The sequence below is a fragment of the Chrysochloris asiatica genome, unplaced genomic scaffold (assembly GCF_000296735.1).
Source record: "Chrysochloris asiatica unplaced genomic scaffold, ChrAsi1.0 scaffold00302, whole genome shotgun sequence".
In the NCBI taxonomy this organism is placed as follows: Eukaryota; Metazoa; Chordata; class Mammalia; order Afrosoricida; family Chrysochloridae; genus Chrysochloris; species Chrysochloris asiatica.
Window position 1 is genome coordinate 1659720 of NW_006408820.1, and position 15869 is coordinate 1675588.

The 15869-nt window shown below is 44.5% G+C and overlaps 1 protein-coding gene across 3 annotated transcripts in view; it reads left to right on the forward strand.

Annotated features, from left to right (window-relative positions):
- Nucleotides 1–15265, forward strand: part of ATP1A1 (ATPase, Na+/K+ transporting, alpha 1 polypeptide) — a 33995-nt gene extending 18730 nt beyond the window's left edge. For all 3 annotated transcript variants that reach the window (XM_006874800.1, XM_006874801.1, XM_006874802.1), the window contains 15 exons: nucleotides 1021–1219; nucleotides 1905–2014; nucleotides 4459–4593; nucleotides 5166–5358; nucleotides 6670–6845; nucleotides 7987–8123; nucleotides 8797–8947; nucleotides 9588–9756; nucleotides 9886–10040; nucleotides 10190–10313; nucleotides 12139–12284; nucleotides 12414–12544; nucleotides 12804–12905; nucleotides 14424–14515; nucleotides 14890–15265. In XM_006874800.1, coding sequence (XP_006874862.1) covers nucleotides 1021–1219; nucleotides 1905–2014; nucleotides 4459–4593; nucleotides 5166–5358; nucleotides 6670–6845; nucleotides 7987–8123; nucleotides 8797–8947; nucleotides 9588–9756; nucleotides 9886–10040; nucleotides 10190–10313; nucleotides 12139–12284; nucleotides 12414–12544; nucleotides 12804–12905; nucleotides 14424–14515; nucleotides 14890–14918 — 2049 coding nt within the window. In that variant the 3' untranslated portion in view covers nucleotides 14919–15265. The remainder of the gene's footprint in view (nucleotides 1–1020; nucleotides 1220–1904; nucleotides 2015–4458; nucleotides 4594–5165; nucleotides 5359–6669; nucleotides 6846–7986; nucleotides 8124–8796; nucleotides 8948–9587; nucleotides 9757–9885; nucleotides 10041–10189; nucleotides 10314–12138; nucleotides 12285–12413; nucleotides 12545–12803; nucleotides 12906–14423; nucleotides 14516–14889) is intronic.
- Nucleotides 15266–15869: the final 604 nt, after the last annotated feature.

Below are 15869 nucleotides of genomic sequence, written 5' to 3' on the forward strand. Positions count from 1 at the left end.
TCCCAGGTTATGTTACATTCCACGTTTTTGTGGCATTTTTCTTCAGACCCACATGGTAAACGTTGTCACTCTCCCGGTAGTGAGAAATCCACAGCAGGCTTTGATAGGGAGGGTGATGGTGATTGTGTGCCATCAACTCGGTTCTGACTCAGAGAGATCCTGTGTAGGCTTTTAGATGCTGTAAATCTTTGTTGTTGTATGCCAGGGGGTTGATTCTGACTCATAGCAACCCTGTTTGGGGTTTCTGAGGCTGTAAGTCTTTACAGGAGCAGAAATTCTCTTTCCCCCATGGAACAGTTGGTAGATTCGAACTGCTGACCTTTTGGTTAATAGCCCAACTTGTAACCTACTATGCTTCCAGGGCTCCAGTCAGCCGTATGGTCAGTTATTTACATTTGAAATATAAATCTTTACAGGAGCAGAAAAACTCATTTTTTTCCCCATGAAGCAATTAGAAGATTCGAACTACTGGCCTTTGGTTAGCAGCCCAGCTCATTATCCACTATGTTACCAGGGCTCCTTTACAGGGAGGGTGTTATGTGCTGCCGAGTCACTTCCAACTCATAGAGACCCTGTGTAGGGTTTCTAAGGAGTAGCTGGTGAGTTTGAACTGCCATCCTTGCAGTTCACACTGACCTTATGGGCAAGTGCTTATCCTATAGCACTATACGTAACCCAGAGATAGGTATTTTGTTCCTAAATTCCCACTGAGTTTTATTTCTTGCCCCAGTGTCATCATAGAGAAAAAAGAGAAGAGTGTTTTTAGTATGATGGGAGGGAACCAGAATGTGGTAAATCTTGGCTATTTTGCTTTTTGGGAGAGCATATTATATTGCTTTTCCAGTGGGGAATGTAAAGACCCGTATACATTTTACCATTCTTACTTCCTCAGACTTTACAGGAAGATTGGAGAGAATTGAGACAGATTTCTACCATATTAGCGTGTAGCAGGGGTCTGTATAGAATTCCAGCCTGGTTGAGTTTGAGGTAACACTGTTCCTGATTTTTTTTTTTTTTAAGGTATGTCTGACACTAACTGCCAAACGCATGGCAAGGAAGAATTGTCTAGTGAAGAATTTGGAAGCTGTGGAGACCCTGGGGTCTACATCCACCATCTGTTCAGATAAAACTGGAACTCTGACTCAGAATCGGATGACAGTTGCACACATGTGGTTTGACAATCAAATCCATGAAGCGGATACTACAGAGAATCAGAGTGGTAAGACCAGGAGCTACCTCACGCCCCTTGAGTATCACCTGTTCATCTTGTGGGTTTCTGTTTTTTAAAAAAAAACAATGTGATCATTTCCGCTCATGGTAATTTTTTATCATCTCTAAAGAATCCAGGGATATTTGTTTTAGACTTAGTTGTATGTCAGTAGAATATTACTTTGCCTTGTTGAAATTATTGAAAAAATGCTGAAAATTTGATCCATTTTCAGTAACTTTAAAATGAGAGTACGTCATTTCAGATTGTTTTAAAATTTATTTCTGCTGTTATTGAGAAGCAAAACATAACAGCAATTCAACGGTTTCTACATGTAGAATTCAGTGGCATCGGTTACATTCTTCTAAGTTGTGCGGCTATTCTCACCCTCTTAGTTTCCACGTTGTTCCTCCTCTGAAAGGTCCCTGTCTAGTCTTTCAGGTTGCTGTTGTCAGTTTGGTCCTCTATAGATAGTTCTTCAGACAGCATAATGCACAAAGCAAACATTCCTGACTAGTTACACTAAACTACTGTTTATCTTTAAGAAGCCTCCAGGGGCTATTTTTGGTTTCTGTTTTAAAGATGATCTTGGGGCAATAATTTCAGTTTTTTATGGGACTTTTAAAGGGAGAGCTGAGAACATAGCATTCAGTGTGGAAGTGTCATGCTTTATTCGCATGCTTCTTGTCTCCCTCAGGTGTCTCTTTTGACAAGACTTCGGCCACCTGGCTTGCTCTGTCCCGAATTGCAGGTCTTTGTAACCGGGCCGTGTTTCAGGCCAACCAGGATAACGTGCCTATCCTTAAGGTATGTTCAGGAGTTCCTGCTGACTAGGAAGATGTCTTTGAGGGTGAGGATTGACAAGTGGCAGCAACAATGGGCCCAAATATGACAAGAATTGTGAAGATGTCACCAGACCAGAGAGAGTTTCGTTCTTTTGTGTGTTAGGGTAACTGCATTGGAACCGACTCAACAGCACCAAATAAGAATTATTTAGTATTCTTTTTAAAGAGCACAGCGTTTTTGTGTTCTGTAAAATAGCTGTTCATTGTAGACTGTTACAATTGTCTTGTGGGGTGTTTTACTGTGCTTCATTTAAGTGGTACTGTCTGTAGATCTCGAAGTTCATGTATCTCCAGGGCTGGGTAGGTTGAATAAAAGTGAGAAGGTATTGTGAAGACAGGAAAGAGAGAGTAAGAGACAATCTTAACTGATGAGAATCTAATTAATAAAATCTACAAGCAAGGCCGGTATGGTGCTGTAGGATAAGCACTGGACTGCTACCCTCAAGGTTGGCAGTTCATACCCACCGTCCGCTCCTCGGAAATACTATACATGGTTGCTATGCGTTGGAATCTACTCGAGAGTACTTAACAACACTGTAAGCTAGCCAGCACCCTTGGGTGGCCCCAATGATGTATCCCCCCCCAACAACTAACCAATAGGTTCAGGTTCACTCCTTTCTCCATTAGGACAAAGGTCTAGTGGTCTATGGCTGAGAAATCTGCCGTGGAAAACCCTCTAGTATTGCTGTTTTGACAGACATGGGGTCGCCTTGACTCAGAATTGGTTCCACAGCAACTAGAGATCTGGCTGTATTGACCTGCTGATAAAACTTCTTTGTTAGTGGCTTGCTTGATAATTACATTCGCATATTAAGATACAATCGATTTCAGTAAATCCCTTAAGCCATTTGTTTTCTTAAAATAGCTCAGCTGCTTCTCTTATTTGTTCTTAGCTTACTTACTAATGATGCAAAAATAAACTCAGGCAAAAATACGCTGAGCCTTGTGGAATTGTTGTGAGTTTTGAAATGGCTGAGGTTTGTTGCTCAAGTGCAAACGCTGTCACAGAGAGTTATGAGGTATACAGCAGAGGCCTTGAGAAGGAGGAAGCCCAGCCGGAAACCCTGGGTCCCCTTGTTCTGAGTGAAGCTGCCTGCCAGAGTTGGGGAGATAGACTGAGTGGCCTAAGAAACTGGCTCAGATGTGCAGAGGTTTTACTGTGAAGATAGGGCTCTTGTCTTCTTTAAAGGAGATTTTCTTGTCATCGAATTGCTGTTGATTTGAGGATGACGTTGTTTATCTTGGGATAAAACTTGAGGTGCCTGCTTCACATTTTGTCTTATTTAGTGGAAATTCCCTTGACTTTTAGAATAGGAACTCACAGGACTTAAATCTTTTTTTTTTTTTTTTTTCTGAAAGGTAGCCAAGATGGTGTAGTCTTAAGTATCTCAGGGCTTTGTCCATTCTCAGTGACGTCATTATTGTTTTGTGCCATTGAGTCAGCACCAACTCATAGCAACCCTGTCCACAACAGAACGAAACACTGCCCAGTCTTGCGCCAGCTTCACAATCGTTGCTACGCCTGAGTCCATTTCAATGACATTATGATAACTAAAATGGCCTACAGTGCTATCCTGCTGTACTAATTGTACTAAGAGTACATGTGACCTCACTGAGTCTTTTCACCTTATCATACAGGTCTATTGTATTTGTAAGTAGGCATTAATTTGCTCATCTATTTATGCAGCTTTGTCAAAGCTCTAAAGTAGTCCTCAATAACAAAGATTGTGTGCGACTGGGAAGATTTTGGTAGTCTCGATGTGTGTGTAGCACAAAATATCTAACAGAATTTGACAGTTGAGCAATACCTGCAATGTTGCCTGGTTGTAATATTGGAAGTGAGAATAGCTTTCATTTCATATTCTTCAGACCCAGATAATTGTACACATTGAATTATGTTTGGAATATAAAGTCCTTTGCCCTTGAACACTGACAGTGTACCTTCAGTCCTGAGAACTAAAGGCATTTATTTCTTTTTAAGTTGCAGGGCAAAGAAAGGCACTGTAAATGTTTACTTTCTCACTTGGTATTTTCAGATTCAGAACCTGAACACTGTGGTTGGGAATAGCATTGGCTTTGAGATTTCCCAGCAGGCCCTGGAAAGAGAGAGAAAATAGGTTGAAGTCAGGTAGGGAAGGATGTGTTAGCATTCTCCTGGGTTGGTGACCCCTTCACCTGCCCTTCTTTTACCAGGAGGGGATTTGAGGTGAAGGAGGACTACCGAGATAATGCTTTCAACAGCAATGGCTCTGAGCTAAAGTGACTCGTCACCCCTAACAACCTGCTTCCTCCTCCCCCCATCCTTTCCTGTGCCTGTGCTAGGACTGGAATATTTCCTCTTGTTCACTGATGCCTGCTCAGTGAAGCTTTTCCAGGGTAATTAACAGATGATGTCTCTGTTCACAGCGGTCAGTTGCTGGAGACGCCTCTGAGTCAGCGCTCTTAAAATGCATTGAATTGTGCTGCGGTTCTGTGAAGCAGATGAGGGAGCAGTATGCCAAGATTGTAGAGATACCTTTCAACTCCACCAACAAGTACCAGGTCTGAAGATTGAGGGTGGGGTGAACTTCAGGAGGGGCAGAGAGAGAGAGAGAGCCAAAGCTCTAAAAAGAAATATCCTCCCATTTGGTATTTTACAAGCTTAATTACATCCTTTTTCTAAAGTAACTTATTCAAACTTCTATGAAAACTGTAACTTAGGTAAACCCATAACCTGTGCAGAGAAAATTCTAACTTAGGTAGACATCAGCAGGATAGGTTGAGCCTCTTCTAAGAATTGTTGGGGTCCTATTGAATGCTCCTTTGTGGTTTGGGTTGTGGGTGGGTGGGCACAAACATGCTTGCCAGGCCCTTGTTCCCCCAATTTTCTCCAGGAAAAGTTAGTTTATGAATAAGTGTCACAGATGTAGGACTGTTCCATCATTTATCATGCTTGGGTGGTTTTATTTTTGTTTCTGTAGCGTGCAGAGTATGTTACAAAGCATAAGACAACTTCAAAGTTCAGAAATAGTCTGCTTTTCCTGTTACAAAGCCTAGATATTAAATGATATTGTCTGTTCTGCTGTGAACTGCCACATCCAGCCAGGTGCTAACATCTGCCCGGTTTCTTACAGTTGTCCATTCATAAGAACCCCAACACGTCTGAGCCCCGGCACCTGTTGGTGATGAAGGGAGCTCCTGAAAGGATCCTGGACCGCTGCAGCTCCATCCTTCTCCATGGCAAGGAGCAGCCCCTGGATGAGGATCTGAAAGATGCCTTTCAGAATGCCTACCTGGAGCTGGGGGGCCTCGGAGAGCGTGTGCTAGGTACACAGGTGGTGGGCTACTCTATTAGACGGCTACTTTATTAGATACTTTCTAGTTAGCATATTAACCTGCTTACCTTTCAGTGAGTCTTTGTGGGGGTTGGGGAAAGCCCTATTGGCACAGTGGTTGACTACTAACTGTGAAAAGCCCAGGGTTCAAATCCACCAGCTGCTCCTCAGGAGAAAGATGAGGCAGTCTGCTTCTGTAAAGATTTAGTCTTGGATACCTTATCCAAGGGCTGTTCTACTTCGCCCTATAAGGTCTGAATGAGTAGGAATCACTCCCGCAACAATGAGTTTTTTAAGCCTTTCTGGGTTAGGCTACCTCCTAGTGATTTGATGACAATGGATATTGGAGAAATTTGCTTAGTCCCTTTGCCTTGCTTCTGAGTCGTACTTAGACCTTTGGTCTCATGTTGGTCAGTTCTGGTGCTTGTTTCAAAGTATATATGGCAAGGGTGCCTTAATATGATTGTTTCCTAACCACTGTAGAAGCATGTGAGTGTTCTGGAGGGAATCATGACTAATATAAAATGCTCAGTTGAGATGCCATCTTTCTTTTACTCTGCAAAGCACGGAGATTTTAGAAAATTTATTTTCCCCTTTTATAAAGTAGCATTGATTATATTTAGTGGGAAACTGATGTAAATTCATTCTATATAACATCCCTATTCTCCTTTGCTTCGGTGACAACTGATTGCTTAGTCTCTTACTTTTGGTTCGCTCTCTCTCTCTTGCCAGATGTTTTTTCTTCTGAGTGTTTTGTTTCTCCATCTCCACCATTACAAAGTAGAAGTAGATTCTCTTCTTTGAGCCTACATAGTACCTTATTCCATTTTTTAGGGCCACTGTACTTTTACTGTCTTTTATATCTTGATTTTTGAGTTAACGGTGACACTAAATGATCAACCACTTGTGCAGACAGATCTAATTCACACCTGTCCTGGAGGACTAGCACATGCTCCACTTTGGTGCTCATTAATGCATCAAATTTGGCATTAGGAACAAATGAGCTAAGTTGCTGGACTCGATTTTTTTCCTGATCGTGATGCTTGAGATACATAATGATGTGCTTGGCCCACTCTGATTCGTTTATTATTTCTGGACTGGTCTAGACTCCTGATCTAATGCCTCAAAATTATCATTACTTAGTCTGCACATTAGGTTTAGGGTCCTCCTTTCTCCTCCCTCCCACCTACTCTCACACTTGCTATAAAGCTAGATTTTATACAAGACTACTCTAACCTTCTTATCCGGTAGAAGGCCACATTCCCCACTGCACAGAACCTGAGACTCCTTGGTCTTCTTGCAGGTTTCTGCCACCTCCTTCTGCCAGATGAGCAGTTTCCTGAAGGATTCCAGTTTGACACCGATGATGTAAATTTCCCTGTTGATAACCTCTGCTTTGTCGGGCTCATCTCCATGATTGACCCACCCCGCGCTGCTGTTCCCGATGCGGTGGGCAAATGCCGAAGTGCTGGAATTAAGGTAGGGCTGCGTCTGCTGCCGGCACCCTGGCTTTGGCTCTTACTGTGTGAAGCTAGTAAATGTGGCTGCTTAGTGATGCTCCTGAGATGCAGCTGGTTTTCTCACCTGGAATACTAATTTCTCATCTCCAACGTTTTAGTTTTCACCAGGAAAGATCAATAGTATAAAATGTTGGTGTAAACGTCAAGGTGAGGGAAGTAAAATAAAACAAAGGAATGTAAGCATACTGAAAGGAGGGAAAGACTTGATGTTGTGAAGTATTGAAATGCTGTACTTTGACTTTTCTCAAGTTACTGTATTCCATTCTGCGTTGGCCTGTGTCTCGAGTTTTCAATGCATGTTTTGTTTTGTTCAGTGAAATGTTTGGCATACTCCCTGTACCTACCTTTAAAGTAGCTGTTACACAGGTGTGTGTGGCACTGTAGGATCAGCCCTGGACTGCTAACCGGAAGGCCGGTGGTTCAAACTCAGCAGCTGCTCCATGGAAACACCCTTATACAAGGTTGCTATGAGACCAAACTGACTGAACAGAACTTGACAACAAGAAAATACAGTGTTGTTTATTTAGATAGTCTCCCCTTTTGTGGGGATTTTGATTTATTTACACGTTTTCACTCTCATACCGGCCCTGAAAAGCTTTGTTCAAATTATCCCTCCACAACTTTATTTCTTTAAGGGCACATCCTTTCTAAGTATGCTATTGTTCAGAACAAGCAAGTAAGAGTTTTATGGTTTGTATGAACTATTGATTGCAGATAATAGTGTAGGGCACAGGCATTCTACCGTCTCACTAACACCAGAGTTTTTTCCTTTTGCTGATTTTAGTACATTTGAGAGTGTATCCTATTATGATCGTGTACCAAGTTGGAAGCTGAATACTGACTTCATGTTTTCTTTTTATGAATTTACATATTTACATGTTGGGCTAGTGTTGATCAGTTTCATTGCTGCATCTATATTTAACTGAATCATCCTTTAATATTTTACTATACAAGCAGCTTTAAAACATTTGTGGTAAATGGAATCAAAAGATACTGCAATTTTTCCACAAAGTTTTTGAGGAACCCTCATAAAAAACTTGTTAGGATTTTTTTGCCTGGACTTTTCTTAAGTAAATTGTCCCAATTCTTGTTACATACAGGTCATCATGGTCACAGGAGACCACCCAATCACAGCTAAAGCCATTGCCAAAGGTGTGGGTATCATCTCAGAAGGCAATGAGACCGTGGAAGACATTGCAGCTCGCCTCAACATCCCAGTGAGCCAGGTGAACCCCAGGTACAGAAAGAAGCCCAAATCACAGGCTGCCCTGAATGTGCTGAATACTGGTAGTTGGAAATCTTAAGCCTGATTCTGTCAGTGGTTGGCTTCAAGGCTTGTCCTGAGCAGATAACATACCTACATTTCCAAAAGGCAATCTTGTAGCTCTTAGGGACAGTTTGTGGAGCCCTTAGAGATGGTTTGTGGTAAGAGTACATCGTACTGACCAACGTTTAGATAGATGGTACTTTTTATTTCTAGAACCTGTTACATTGAGTTTTTAAGGTAAGTATTTTCCCTTTCCTGAGGCTTAGAGAGCTTCTAAGTACTTTAGAAATAGAGGAGTTGTATGATGGCTTCTGGCTCATGCTGTTAATTATTGAACTACTTAGCATGTGCCACCTTGTCAATTTCCAGGTCCACATGAGGAAAGTAAAATGAGGGCAAGATAGTTGTCTGCTGTGACAGGAACCCTTCCTTACCCGTCTTTGGTGGCAGGGAAGATTTGGTCCTTCTTTAGCTCTGCTGCTTTCTAAACCGTAGAGGATTACTTCACTGTATCCTTTTATCAAGAAGGGAGGGAAGGTGACAGAGTGCTCTGTGTGACATCACTCAGCATCCCCTCTGGTAGTGATGAACACAGTGTTGATGAAGTCACGGGCAACTTCTCCCTTTGGTGTCTTCACTCTAGAGATGCCAAGGCGTGTGTGGTCCATGGAAGTGACCTGAAGGATATGACTTCTGAGCAGCTGGATGACATTTTGAAGTACCACACCGAGATTGTGTTTGCCAGGACCTCCCCTCAGCAGAAGCTCATCATTGTGGAAGGCTGCCAGAGACAGGTCAGGGCCACCAGGGCACTGGAGCTGCCCAGCCATAAAGCAGCTTACAACACAAGTCCCCACTGTGGCCTAGAGCCTGAACCCTCCACAGAATTATCTGGAATAGCAGTACAGGGCCCTAAGTTTATTACACTGGAGATGTGAATGACCAGTGCAAGACTCCTGTCCCTTCACCTTGAAAGTATTAGAGGATGTGCCTAAAGGGGAGTGATTTTTTTCCAGCACCCAGTTTGTCAAATTAGTCATTACTCTGAACGTTCCTTGTGAATGATGGAAGAAAATGTTTGGTGTCATGTCTCAATTGTGTAATTTGGTGGGAACAGTGCAGGTGCTTCGGGAACCCTGGTGGCATGGTAGGTTAAGCGCTGTTCTCCGAGGTTGGCATTTCCAGCCCACCATCCACTCAGCGGGAGAACAATGAGGCTGCTCGTGCTCCCGTGGGTATTTGCAGTCTAGAGAAGCCCTAAGAAGCAGTTCTACTCTGTCCTGTACCATCCCTGAGTTGGGTGGGTGGGGTGCAGTTCTAAGACGGCGTATAGGCTCAGTGGGGGAGCAGCAGTCGTAAGGAGGGAGGCCAGTGCACGAGTTTAGTTCTGTCCCTGTGCTCACTGACTTTTACAAAACCTCTCTCTCTGAGTAGGGTGCTATTGTGGCTGTGACTGGTGACGGTGTGAATGACTCTCCAGCTTTGAAGAAAGCTGATATTGGGGTTGCCATGGGGATTGCTGGCTCAGATGTGTCTAAGCAAGCTGCTGATATGATTCTTTTGGATGACAACTTTGCCTCAATTGTGACTGGAGTAGAAGAAGGTGAGCGATGCATTTAAGACTCACCCAGATCTTGCTAATCTGTTCCTATTTCTACTTACTTTGTAGAGATGCTAAAGATGCCTGTTTCTAGTTATGCAGTGTGTAAAAAAAAAAATCTTGCTTTTCTAGGTCGTCTGATCTTTGATAACTTGAAGAAATCCATTGCTTACACCCTAACCAGTAATATTCCAGAGATCACCCCCTTCCTGATATTTATTATTGCAAACATTCCACTACCACTGGGGACCGTCACCATCCTCTGCATTGACTTGGGCACTGACATGGTAAGTATTCCACTCCTCGGAAACCCTGTACTGCAGGGTCACTCGGAGTCACAACTGACTCATCGGTACTTAACAACGATACTGTCCAATGCTAGGAAAACCAGATATTTTTCTTCATTTTTAAATCCCTTCTTGCTCCTGACCCCCAGGTTCCTGCTATCTCTCTGGCTTATGAGCAAGCTGAGAGTGACATCATGAAGAGGCAGCCCAGAAATCCCAGAACAGACAAGCTTGTGAATGAGCGGCTGATCAGTATGGCCTATGGGCAGATTGGTAAGCTGCAGCATCTTCCGTCACTGGGCAAGAAGCTGAACCATCTGTGGTGCTGGTGTCTGCCTCAGACTGAGACTTCAGAGCCCCATAGCATTATGTTGTTGTTGTTGTTACGTGCCGTGGACTCAGTTCCAACTCATAGTGACCCTGTACAGGGTTTCCAAGGCTGTAAATCTTTACGGGAGCAAAAAGCCTCATCTTTCTCCTTAGTGGAACAGCTGGTAGTTTCAAACTGCAGACCTTGTGGTTCACAGCCTGATTAATAACCACTGCGTTACCAGAGCTCCTTATAACATTGGGTAGACTGGATTTTACTAGACTTTCCCCCATGGGAGGAGAAATCTGCTGCTCTCTGCCTAGTTAGTTGTTTATGTAGACTCAGAACCCTGAGGCTGGGCTCAGTTCCTCCAGAAACTTTGGATGCCCTTCCTGCAGTTCTCTGGGGCTGGAATTCATTTTGTGGATTGCATTATATTAATATAAATGTCTAAAGAAGACATTCTCTGGGGATAGGCCATATCTCACTGCTTTCTATAGCAAGGTTCTGAAGAAATCATAATGGTTTGGCCCGTAGGTCCCACCAATAAATGGTGACGTTGCAGGCCACTCCCTGCTCAGTGCTTTATTCTGCTCCATCAGTTGAACATGACCAGGTAACAGGTGGTCTAGGGGTAGGCGATTCTGTTACCAAACATGCCATGGGAATTCTCAAGGTCAGGTAAGGGATCATGGATGCAAGACGTGAGCAGGACCACAGGAGTACAAGAAAACAGGTTTAATAGAGAGCAAAAGTACACTGGGTAGGCCAGCGGGTCTGTCTCTGAAAGCTGGTGAGGTTAGACATCGATCGTGCCTGTCTCGGGGTATTTATTCATTACAGTGTCCATATCTGACATTCTCATCGCTCACAGGCTTTTTCTTCTTTTTGTCTCCTTGTTTCGTTCTCTTCTACCTGTGGTGGTTGGTGGTTACCAGGGGTTGGGGATGAGGGGTGTCAGGTCTTCTGCTCCTTCCTTCCATCCCTGGTCTATCAGCCCCATAACACTTTCTGATATAAGTCCACTGTCTAGTCTCCTCTGAGAGAGCCAAGTGATACCACCATGAGGAATGTGTTCTTGTGGATTGAAAGTTTGCCTCACTTTGTACTCTTGGGTTGAATGGAGCAATATTTAGCACATGGAAATGACACTGAAGATTGCTTGGACCTTGTAGTCAACAAAGGAATTGAAGGGTAGCTCATCCTGATCTCCCAGGAAACCTGATTTTGATTGAGAGGAGTATCCAAAGCATAGGTCGACATCCTGCCTTAGGAACTTAGGAAAGTGTGATTGGATTGGGCTCCAGAAGAAAAAGAACCCCGAAGAAAACACGGGGCTGGGAAAGAGGGAGGGGAATTGGAAGGGGCTATACTTGTTTTTTCCATAATGTGTTGTTTGTCTAAAGTAATCAAAAAAATACCTACAGTGGCTAGCAAAATGGCAGTGTGTAACAAATTTGAAAGCTGGGAAAAAGTCGTTCAAGAGATTAAAAGTAGAGAAACTGGTTCCCCCATTTCAAGGCTTTGCCCTGGTGGATAGAAGCAGATATCTATAAAGGAATAAACGTGAGTGTTTAAGGGCAAGACCAGTGTGCTTTCTCCTTTTAGACCCTAAAAAATTTACTCACAAAATGGAGAGGCCACTGACCAGAACTATTGGGGGCTAGCTGAGTGACTGGGCAACTCCTGTACCCCTATCAAGTAGGGACAAAACCCTCCTGTCCCCTGTCTGCCCCCAGACCTGCTGCAGCTGTGAGATAGTAGACAGGTCTCTCTCCTACTTCTTAGGGATGATTCAGGCCCTGGGCGGCTTCTTCACTTACTTTGTGATTCTGGCTGAGAACGGCTTCCTGCCCATTCACCTACTGGGCATCCGAGTGGACTGGGATGATCGCTGGGTCAACGATGTGGAGGACAGCTACGGTCAGCAGTGGGTAAGTAGTGAGGGTCTTTTGCCTGCCCACAGTGCCAGAGCTCTGCAATCCCCAGAGGACTGTGGCCCTGCTGTCACCCGCTACGTGGGCAGAGAGCCAAAGCTCACGTGTTTGCCTTTCCGATTTCAGACTTATGAGCAGAGGAAAATCGTGGAGTTCACCTGCCACACTGCCTTCTTTGTCAGCATCGTGGTGGTACAATGGGCTGACTTGGTCATCTGCAAGACCAGGAGGAATTCAGTCTTCCAGCAGGGAATGAAGTGAGTCACAGCTCCAAAGATTGGATCCGACACCTGCCACAGATGGCAAAGTGTTAGGAGTCTGTAGCTGGGGAGCAACTTAGGAAGCAAAACCAAAACTCCCTAGGTTTCCCCATCGGACCTCTAAGTGTCTAAGGACAACTGACAGATAAAGACATTTCATGCAGAACACTAGAAGATCAGCTTAGGAACTTAGGTGTCACTGTATATTAGTGACATTTTATAAGACTTTTTTTTTCTTTCAACTCCTTAATTTTAGGAACAAGATCTTAATATTTGGCCTCTTTGAAGAGACTGCCCTTGCTGCTTTCCTTTCGTACTGCCCTGGCATGGGTGTAGCCCTGAGGATGTATCCCCTCAAGTAAGTTCACCTTTCTAGGGCTCCAAGAAGTGTGATATGTGCTATGAGTGATGTCTCCCTCATGGCCTGCACTAATAGTAATTTTTTTTCAGAACTTTTAACAGTTGTGTGCAAAAATTCCCATGGATGGAAATTTGTTGGTGGGGGGAGCGTGTCAGGGAATAGGAAAACTTGGCTTGTCGGTAATTCAGACTAGCAAATCCAAAGATGAATATGATTCCAGCCAGTACGTAGGATTTGGTCCAAGGGAGAGCCTGGTGAGACTTTGTCAGAGAAAGGAGTTGCTCAGCCATCTTCAGTTAGAACCAGAGGGGCTTACACACAGGAAAAGGACTTTGTCACCTTAGCTAGCCTGATGTCATCCCTCTGACCACTGAGGTCGTCTCTGAAGTCATGGAAACCTACTGGCCTCCTCTTGAATGTACAGGCATAATAATCTGACATTCAGAGTCTCCCAGTATTGTCTTCACCTCACCTGGCTTTGCTTGCTTGCTTTTGTACCCAGCCAGTTGCTAGTCTTTTCCTCTGCTGGTTTGGTTAGGATGCTCTCTCCCACCTACCAGCCTGGTTTCCAATGCTCTCCCATCCTGGACCTATAGTTATACCTCTTCTTCGGTATGACTTGTTTGTCATTTCTGCTCTCACTGTTTGTTGTTTTTTCTTTATAGCCCCCGCACTCGGCACAGGAGCAATCCCAGGGCCTAGTTAAATTCTCTCAACCTGGGCCATGGTTTATCAGTAGGAGGCTAGGAGAGAGGATACAGGCTTTCTAAAGGGCTGAAGTAGGAAAATCACACAGAAATGGGGGCAGCAACACAGAGCATCTCAGTTCTGTGGTCCTTTGTGACTAGGGAACTTATTCCTGATGGATGGTCTAGTTCCTCTGGTAGCTGAATCTTCTAGCTATTGCGAGTAGACAGGAGGACAGGAAGAGGAGGGGGCCACCAGAATCTGCCCAGGGACAGCTTCCTCATGTGTTTACTGCAGGAGGCTGGTCATCAAGAAAGCGAGTCTCCAGGCCAGAGACTGAAGCATGGTCTCTGGGCTCCTGAAAGACTTAGTGACCTCTCGGCTCAGCATTTCTCATTCCCCAAGTCTAGGGTGCAGAACACACAGTTGACTGTCCTGTACTCCAGTATCAGAGAGACCAAAGTTAGGGATGAATAAAGTGCTTTGGACCCATGCTGGTAGTGCTTTATCTGCAAATGCCAGGACTTTAGATAGATATGCTCATGAGCTTCTTCAACACTTACAAAAGAGAAGAAAATGTCTAGTCACTCTGGGCTCGTCAACAGAAAGTGTACTAGCCTCACTGGAGCTGGGTAAAGTTTGCCGTGTGAAGCGGCAGTCTGGGGCACTGTGACCTGGTCCAGTGAACGGCCCATCATTAGCTGTGACCATATCTGGTTTCCTGTAGGCCGCTTTGTTTCATTGTCCCTGTGACAGCGTACCATTTCTGTTTTGGTCCTTTGAATGGTGTCGGTGTGGACACATATTGGTACCTGATTCTATTTCCAGGCCTACCTGGTGGTTTTGTGCCTTCCCCTACTCTCTTCTCATCTTTGTGTATGACGAAGTCAGAAAACTCATCATTAGGCGAAGCCCTGGCGGTAAGTGGGTCAGGGGGGCGAGGTCTGGCTCCTTTGATGGTGAATCTGATCAGCTAAGGCCATGAAACTAACCACAGTCACACCTTCTGAATGCAGGACCCCCCCACCCCCCACTTCAAGTTTGGGGGGAACGCACCTAATAAAATTTAAAAATTCAAGCTAAATATAGCAAAAACATTGTTAGAAATCAAAAACCATCTTCCAGGTGATGCAGTATTCCTAAAAACATGTGAATAGAAAGCAAGGTCCTGAGTAGAATCTGGCTGTAAGCCCAGTCGGCACTGTGCCGGTGGGCGTTGTCATCCTGTGGTGGGCGAGATCTCTGCCTCTCAGCTAGATGGGAGTCTCACTGCAGGCTCTTTCTCTCTCCACAGGCTGGGTGGAGAAGGAAACCTACTACTAGTCCCCTGTCCTGCACGCCGCTGTGGAAGCACCATGCCATACACTCTACATCCATCACCCACCCCACCCCCCTTTGTGTACTTCAGTCTTGGAATTTGGAACTCTACCCTGGTAGGAGAGCACCGAAGCATGTGGATGTAAAGAAACGTCCTGGAATGAAGCATGTAGCTATAACGGGGGGGAGGGAGGGGGGGAGGGCTGCCTGAAAAACATCTGTCTGTGGGAATGACAGCTAGGGGAAGGTTTTTATGTGCCTTTTTGTTTTTGTAAAAAGGAAAACCCGGAGAGGCTGAAAGAATACATTTTATATCTGGATTTTTACAAATAAAGATGGCTATTATAATGGAACTGTTCGTGTGCCCGCATCACTTCTTTGGGGCAGCTGTCTGTGGGATTTAGAGCTGTGCTTCTCAAACGTGGGGGTCCCAGACCAGCAGCAGCACCTGGGCACTTGTGAGAAAGGCAGCTCCCTGACCCCAGTCTGGGCCCACTGGGTCAGAACTAAGCAGTGCTCTGTTTTCAGACACTCTCCAGTTGATTCTGATTCACCTTGAAGTTTGAGAGTAGCTGGAGAAGAGGACACTTCCTTCCCTGGCTCTTAGTTTGAGTAGATGAGCTTACCTGGACATGTTCCTGTGTGCTCCTTTGGCCTGAATGGCTACTGCCTTAACATCTCACCTGAGGGGTTTCTAGATCATTGACGTTTGGGAACATAGGAAATTAATTTTAAATGGGGCTCTTGTCTTCTGGTCCACGCCCTCAGGCCCCTCTTGTTTTTTTCAGAGGATGACCACTGCAAATAGCTTGAAGTGGCTCCAGACTAAGGATGGTTTGAAAAGTAGAAATCTCTGTAACACAGTCTGTTGCAGCATGTGTGTGCATCTAAAAGTGGCTCCCTTCCATATAACTTGTTCCTGATTTAGCATCAAGTAGCACCATTTCAGAGAGTGGT